This window comes from Melitaea cinxia, chromosome 30 (genome assembly GCF_905220565.1).
Source record: "Melitaea cinxia chromosome 30, ilMelCinx1.1, whole genome shotgun sequence".
Lineage (NCBI taxonomy): Eukaryota > Metazoa > Arthropoda > Insecta > Lepidoptera > Nymphalidae > Melitaea > Melitaea cinxia.
The window spans coordinates 1,696,627-1,705,357 of NC_059423.1; the positions used below are offsets into that span (position 1 = coordinate 1,696,627).

At 36.3% G+C, this 8,731-nt stretch overlaps 1 protein-coding gene across 1 annotated transcript in view; it reads right to left on the minus strand.

Annotated features, from left to right (window-relative positions):
• The window catches only part of LOC123668075 (organic cation transporter protein-like), a 33,291-nt gene extending 24,799 nt beyond the window's left edge, over positions 1 to 8,492 (minus strand). Inside the window, exon 1 of the mRNA XM_045601868.1 lies at positions 8,072 to 8,492. Within this exon, the coding sequence (XP_045457824.1) occupies positions 8,072 to 8,430 (359 nt within the window). The 5' untranslated portion in view covers positions 8,431 to 8,492. The remainder of the gene's footprint in view (positions 1 to 8,071) is intronic.
• Positions 8,493 to 8,731: the final 239 nt, after the last annotated feature.

Sequence of the window (8,731 nt, forward strand, 5' to 3'; positions counted from 1 at the left end):
TGATAGTGATTGTTACTCATTGTAGGGAATATATCCACAAATTCCGCTGTGGAGCAGCGTGGTGGTCTAAGCTGTAATCCTTCTCCTACATGTAGAAAGATGTCTATGACCAGCAGTGGGATGTTATAAGCTGAATCGTGAGCTAGCCAACTTCGTACCTCTATATACTTTTTTGTGAACATACCGATTTTTTTTTAATATTTTCTTTTACACGAAACTTGGCTTGGTAATAATAAACGTAAAAAAATATTCAATTATTTGTAGTCAATCATGAATAATTTTTTATTTATATGATTGAAAAAAGATCCTATGAGATTTCGTTGAAATCATATAAGAACTTTTTCAAGTAATTCTCGGATGCTTAAAAAAAAATAACGGGAAAAAAGTGTATAAATGTAATGAGATTACCAAAATTTTTTGCTGTGTGCTCTCTGAGGCACGGTGGGGAAGACCCATAAGGACAGACAACGAAACTATCAAGAAATATTCGTACAATTACAATTATCCATCCCGAGCGGGAATCGAACGCGCAATCTGCCGGTGTGTGGTACAAAACCCACGAATCACTACGCAAGGGTGGTTGTTAATTAAAACTAATAAATAGGAATTACATCAAGTCAATATGTACGATTTTTATTTTTGTGTTACCCACAATTAGGAATTCTAAACATTTTTGAATATCATATCAAAAATTGACCGCTCCAGCGGGATTCGAACCCGCGTCTTCGACATACCGTGTCGACGCTCTAGCCAATTAAGCTATGGAACGATATACCCGCTAGTGCGAAACTTTTGATATGATGATTTTTACTTTCGGTTTAAGCGAACCGTGGCGCCGTCTATAGTGAGTTCTTTACAGAGACTCGTAACTATTCAAAGTTTCATATTACAATGAAAATCTTTGACAGGAGACGACACCATGCTATTTTTAATATGTACGATTTTTATTTTTGTGTTACCCACAATTAGGAATTCTAAACATTTTTTGAATATCATATCAAAAATTGACCGCTCCAGCGGGATTCGAACCCGCGTCTTCGACATACCGTGTCGACGCTCTAGCCAATTAAGCTATGGAACGATATACCCGCTAGTGCGAAACTTTTGATATGATGATTTTTACTTTCGGTTTAGGCGAACCGTGGCGCCGTCTATAGTGAGTTCTTTACAGAGACTCGTAACTATTCAAAGTTTCATATTACAATGAAAATCTTTGACAGGAGACGACACCATGCTATTTTTAATATGTACGATTTTTATTTTTGTGTTACCCACAATTAGGAATTCTAAACATTTTTGAATATCATATCAAAAATTGACCGCTCCAGCGGGATTCGAACCCGCGTCTTCGACATACCGTGTCGACGCTCTAGCCAATTAAGCTATGGAACGATATACCCGCTAGTGCGAAACTTTTGATATGATGATTTTTACTTTCGGTTTAAGCGAACCGTGGCGCCGTCTATAGTGAGTTCTTTACAGAGACTCGTAACTATTCAAAGTTTCATATTACAATGAAAATCTTTGACAGGAGACGACACCATGCTATTTTTAATATGTACGATTTTTATTTTTGTGTTACCCACAATTAGGAATTCTAAACATTTTTGAATATCATATCAAAAATTGACCGCTCCAGCGGGATTCGAACCCGCGTCTTCGACATACCGTGTCGACGCTCTAGCCAATTAAGCTATGGAACGATATACCCGCTAGTGCGAAACTTTTGATATGATGATTTTTACTTTCGGTTTAAGCGAACCGTGGCGCCGTCTATAGTGAGTTCTTTACAGAGACTCGTAACTATTCAAAGTTTCATATTACAATGAAAATCTTTGACAGGAGACGACACCATGCTATTTTTAATATGTACGATTTTTATTTTTGTGTTACCCACAATTAGCATTGGAGCACAATTATTATTGGAGCGGTCAATTTTTGATATGATATTCAAAAATGTTTACATCAAGTCAAATTTGAAAATAGGGTTATATATGATATTACACCTAGATAGCCCCCCATTTGAAGGAATGCAGTTGGGAGTCGAACACCTTATGTAATGGAATTTGATGGGGTTTAACAGGTCGCTGTCTGTACATTTAAGATGTATGAGAAAAAATATTGCGGACGCAAATAGCACCCAAAACAATGATTGTCAGAATTTTTGTCTTTTTGTCTGTGCGTTTGTGCACGCTAATCTCAGAAACGGCTTACCTGATTTAGATGTGATTTTACTAATAAATTACGGCATGTTTACCTAAACATTTAGTGTTTGTTTCATATCAATCGGTTCGTAAATAAATATAAGAATCACGTTGAACATGTAAAGTCACTATTCCACGCGAACAAAGTCGCGAGCACAGCTAGTATGTCATAATTTTTAATTGGTTGGAGACATACAATTGTCAAATAGCACTAATGACGATGGGTGAGACAGGCCCTGAGACATTATACGATAGAGAGGCATTTCATCACTCATCACTATCGCAGTCCACTGCTGGACATAGGCCTCCACAAGTTCGCGCTAAAAATGGCGTGAAATCATGTGTGTTGCCCATAGTCAGCACGCTGGGCAGGCGGGTTAGTGACCGACTATATACAAAGATGAACTATTATACCTATACTGGTTCCTGTGAACAATTTTGGATAGTCAAGTAAGATAGAAAAATAATATAATGAAGATATATTACCTTGTATTCGGTATTCGGTAGTTTTTGCTGCTATATCGCTTTTGTGTATAAAAATTATAATAATTATATGTTTTAATAACATTGTAGTTTTGTAATAAACTTCTTAAAAATCTTAGATTTGTTATACACTTAAGACAAGCACTTAAAACTGCATAATACTATATATATTTAAATAAGACATATTTTATTTCAAAGCCAGCCGTTGAATGGTGATCCCGCCATCGCTCGGCTTTTTAAGTTCCAAGGTGGTAATGGAACTGTGCTAAGATATGGAGGTGGCTATAATCTTTACTGCCGTAGCCACACAGCTTAGATCTAGAGAGGCATTTAAATGTATTGATCTCTCGCAAGCGAGGCCGCGGGTGGAAGTTAGCGTCACGAACGTAAGTAGAATAAAATAATATTCAAATTTTATTATTACATAAAACGATTGCGATCTGTACGTATATCACAAAATAAGAAAAAAAAACGCGGAAACTTATAACAAACAGACCTTGATATAAATTCAATGGTTTATTTTAACTTTGCAATTATTTCAAGGTGTTATACACTAAATTGTTACATTACATAAATTAGTTATAATTTATAAAGATTTTATGTAATGAAAATATTAACTATGTAAATGAATATGAGTCGCTGAGATGTTATTACTCGCATAATTACAATACAATACAATACAATACAATACAATACAATACAATACAAATACTCTTTATTGTACACTATCAGAGAAAAAAAAGTTTACACCGGAAAAGAAAATATAGACATGTACAAAAGGCGGTCTTATCGCTAAAAGAGCGATCTCTTTCAGACAACCTCAAGCATGATATTATATTATATAATTATTGTATAATTGTGAAAAAAAACCGAATTCAATTACATCGACAAGTAACACAACGTAGGTAGAAAAAATAGTCAAGTAAATGCGCGTTATCAAAGATTACTCAAAAAGTAGTCATCAGATCTAGATAAAATATAAATGGTAGTACGAAACAGCATCAGCTTTTGATTAAAACAAGATTAATCGAAATCGGTACGTCCAGTGAAAAGTTATGCCTTATAATACATGTTATAATATAAATTTGGATCTGTTTATGTATGTATGTATATATCGACTGTCTCTATGTATAGTAACGAAACTGAAAATTTTCTATTTTTTTATTGCATAAAAAAACTACTTTATATGTATATTTTCAAAGAAAAAAAAGAGATAATGCTATAAAATACACATAAAATCACATTTTTCATGAGTTTATACTCATTATCGATACTTAACAAATCATTCAGCGTAAAAAATGTAAAGTGCCTTTTTTCAATTTCGATATTATACGTAGTGACAGTCAATATGTATGTATTTGAATTATTTGCTCATATATAATATAACGATAGTCACTAATTTTACCTTATTTTTCCTCCCTTTTTTTCTCTTAATATGAATTTTACTAATACTCAATTCTGCACATCTACTAACCGCTCTTGTACGTCTTAAGGTTGGCTGGTAGAGAATGCTTTTAGTATTAAGCCCGTCTTTTATACAATTATTTAATGTATTGTGCAATAAGGTATCAATAAATAACTAAATATACAACTCGAAAATCACTGGTTGGATCGCAATTTATATGCGACCACATGACATACCTTTACCTTTCGATTAAAATAAAAATCGTCGAAATCGGTCTACCCAGTCAAAAGTTCTGAGGTAAAACAAAAAAAAAAAAGAAATAAAAATACACGAATTGAGAACCTCCTTATTTTTTGGAAGTCGGTTAAATAAAAGAAATATTAGAAACACAACAATCAGTCGGTTCCGGTTGTTATCATAAACATAGCGATCATTGCTCATAGTAGTTGTGGATTTAGATACGACTCTTCTCCTATATGGAGTAGAGCCTATGCCCAGCAGTGGGGTGTTACAAGCTGAATGGTGATTAGCAACACGTCAAACAACAGATACGTGTTTAAAAACGGTCAATAAACTACACAGCTGTTATAAACTGAACCATATGTCCAGCATAACTAAATCAAAAATTTATTTATATAATAAATAAATAAATATCTACAACAAACACACACGCACACACACACACAGGGTCGTCTGATCTTAAGTTATCAACTTAATGCTTGTGTTATAGGTAACAGCCGACTGGTATAGCTTAATATATAAACAAACATACATATATATACTACATATATAAATAAATATGTCAGCAATAGCACTGTCGTACGTAATTAGAAAGGAATTTATAAACAACAGATGCAACGATCGCGCTACCTAGCACATCGTTCGATAGTCATCTACCCTCATTTATTATATTACTCGAGTTATTCTGACGTGTATAAAATGAATAGTGCAACCGCCGCTAAGGCAGTCTTGGCTCTGGCTTGGCACGATACATTTGTTGTATCCTGCTAGTAGCTTAACCTAGACTCATTCGATAATTAATTTGTGCATACGAATTAATTGTTACATATTATGGCGGATAACTCGAGCAGTGAAGGTGAGCGTTGATGCGCATCTCAAAGGAGATCTCCTTAAACCTACACCTGGGTCGCAAGTCCTAGGCACTGCTCTGAGTTACTCCCTATGCCACACGATAGATTGGATCGGATCGCATTACAATTTTGTTATAATCATTTTAAGTACTACCTACATAGTATTGTAAAGAGTGCGAGTATAACCTACGCCCGTGCCTTGCAAATATAGTAAACGAGCTTCCAATATCAGTCGAAAGACTACATCAGAAGTGGGATGAGCCCAGTACGCCCGAGCGACGTCTATGTAAAGGGTTGAAAGGGCATAGTACGCCCGAGCCATGGGTAGCTGGTTGAAGGGGCCTTGTACGCCCGGGCCACGCTACAGAGTGAGAGTGAAGGGGCCTAGCACGCCCGACCCACGGTTGTTAGCTGGTTGAAGGGGCCTTGTACGCCCGGGCCACGCTACAGAGTAAGGGTGAAGGGGCCTAGCACGCCCGACCCACGGTTGCTAGCTGGTTGAAGGGGCCTTGTACGCCCGGGCCACGCTACAGAGTGAGGGTGAAGGGGCCTAGCACGCCCGACCCACGGTTGGTAAGCTGGTTGAAGGGGCCTTGTACGCCCGGGCCACGCTATAGAGTAGGGGCGAAGGGGCCTAGCACGCCCGACCCACGGTTGGTAAGCTGGTTGAAGGGGCCACGTACGCCCGGGCCACGCTATGTCAAGAAGGGATGAAGGGGCCCAGTACGCCCGACCCGCTAGTGCACTACGGTCTCAGCGTTTTGGTCAGGAATGGCCGAACAGTTATTAATGTCACTCGTTACTGTTGTATAGGTCGGGAGTAGTAACGCCGAGTTGGCGGATGCACGACATGGACGCACGAGGTCGTGCGATTGTCAGGATTGGCCGTGTCAGCAATAGCACTGTCGTACGCAATTAGAAAGGAATTTATAAACAACAGATGCAACGATCGCGCTACCTAGCACATCGTTCGATAGTCATCTACCCTCATTTATTATATTACTCGAGTTATTCTGACGTGTATAAAACGAATAGTGTAACCGCCGCTAAGGCAGTCTTGGCTCTGGCTTGGCACGATACATTTGTTGTATCCTGCTAGTAGCTTAACCTAGACTCATTCGATAATTAATTTGTGCATACGAATTAATTGTTACATATTATGGCGGATAACTCGAGCAGTGAAGGTGAGCGTTGATGCGCATCTCAAAGGAGATCTCCTTAAACCTACACCTGGGTCGCAAGTCCTAGGCACTGCTCTGAGTTACTCCCTATGCCACACGATAGATTGGATCGGATCGCATTACAATTTTGTTATAATCATTTTAAGTACTACCTACATAGTATTGTAAAGAGTGCGAGTATAACCTACGCCCGTGCCTTGCAAATATAGTAAACGAGCTTCCAATATCAGTCGAAAGACTACAAATATATATTACATCCAGACTCGGGGTGGGAATCGAACCCACAACCCGCGGAGCAGAAAGCGGGGTGCACTACATACTGCGCCAACGGGCTAGTCAGTATAATAATATAATTATATAAATAAAACATTTGAACGATAATTGAACCCGACTATATCAGGATGTTATGCGCTAGACAGTAAACTCAAGGCTGTATTAATTAAAACCGTATCTACAGCTTAAGATACAAATAAGCGAAATGCAATAAAGTGGATTATTGTTAGCGTATGCGAACGTTTTTTTATTTTCCAGTTTAATTGTTTACATGTGTGTATGGTGCTGTAATTTATATTTGTGTACGGTGTTTTTTTGTGTCTCTTACGTTACGTCATACACGTTTTTGTATTCCTTTATTAGACTGACAAACATTGTGATGTAGTGTTATGAAAAGTTGCATAAGCTGTGTTAGTTACAGATATTTATGTCGTGTTTATTTGGTTTCTTATAATGCTGGCGTGTATGGATATTATCAGATTAATTTATTAAGGTCTGCTTCATCAGTTGTTTATAACTGTTTCTCCTTATGTAATAAATTACAACGTCAAGATTAATATATGGGAACAGAAATATCTCATACATATAGTAGAATTCGATAATAAAAGAATAATGAATTATCAACATTTTACTGTCGGATACTGTCATCCGTCAAATAGCGTTTTCAACAACTGGTGAAGCAGGCCTTGTTTGACTGTCGAATATTTATTCGCGATTTGTAAATCCAAAAGTTATAATTTACTAGTTTATGTGAAACACGTCCCAAGGGTTTTATTTTATTTTTGAAAAAGCCTATTAGTACCTTATGTGCCAGATAATCTATAACAGAAACAGGTGAAATAGGTTTTTAGAGTAAAACCTGCTTTTTCCGAAATATTCGATCATGTGAATCAGAACTTACGTAAGTAAAAACTTTATGCGCGACTAAATTAAAATAAAATCTGCTTTTGTGTTTTTTTTTTACAGTAAATGGTTAATTTGATTACAATTTTTGTAAGAATACTTCAATATATTCTAAGCCCTGTCCAATATCCGAAGGTTGTCTGAAAGAAATCGCTCTCTCAGCGATAAGACCGCCTTTGTACATCTCCCTCTAATTGTACTAGTTTTGTTTGTATCTTTTAATGGTGTGCAACAAAGAATATTATTATTATAATTAACATAAATATATTTTTTGTAAGTTCTCCGAATCTGATTATCAGATGATTGATGATTGTGGTTGGGCAATTTTTCTAGAATATTTAATAGACATTTTCCAGAATCATATCAGGCGTATGGTCTGTACTAGACTAGCAACTGATAATACTTGACTCAACTGGTGACTATTATATTATAAAGGGTTTTCTTTTCTATAGAAAAAAGTGTGACAGTCATAGTTATTAATTATCATTATATTTGGAAGGAATTAAGAAAGAATAAAAATTTCTAACTCACCTCTCTTCCACAGTCAAATTCGCCAGTTCCGGTACCCAGCACCAATGCTGCTCCGGTACGATTGTCATGAATATTTGTGAAAAATAAACAAACGAAACGAAAAAAGCAAACGGGATCATCATCAAGAATAAAATCTTCTGGTAAATTCCAAATTCGCCTACATAAGGTAATAAATCGTCAAAATCGGTAGCTTTCTTTCTTTTCTCCTCATTTTCCGACTTTGTGTTATCTGATTCATCTGGAGTATAACCTTTGTTTATAAAACTTCCTGATAAGTCTATGTTTGATAGGTTATTTTGTATGGTTCCGTTTTGATGGGAATCCTCTTCGCAACAAGGAGTTCGCTCTTGTGGCGCCATCTTGTTTTTCTATATTTTCTGTGCCCTAGTGTTAGTTGGATTTGATATCTGCAACAAAAGCAAAATTATATAAAAATATGTTGTTTATTATTATTTATGTATTACAATAAATATATTTTGTTTGGTTTTTTCACTTTTTTAGTTTTTTAGCTTTGTACGGATACAAAAATAATGCTGTCGCAAAATATTTAGCTAATATATAACTCGAAAAGGGTAATTAAAAAAAACCCGTCCATTTAGTCTGCGTCGACTGTATTAATCTGTTAATAGTCATAACGTGATGAATTATAGCCTATGTACA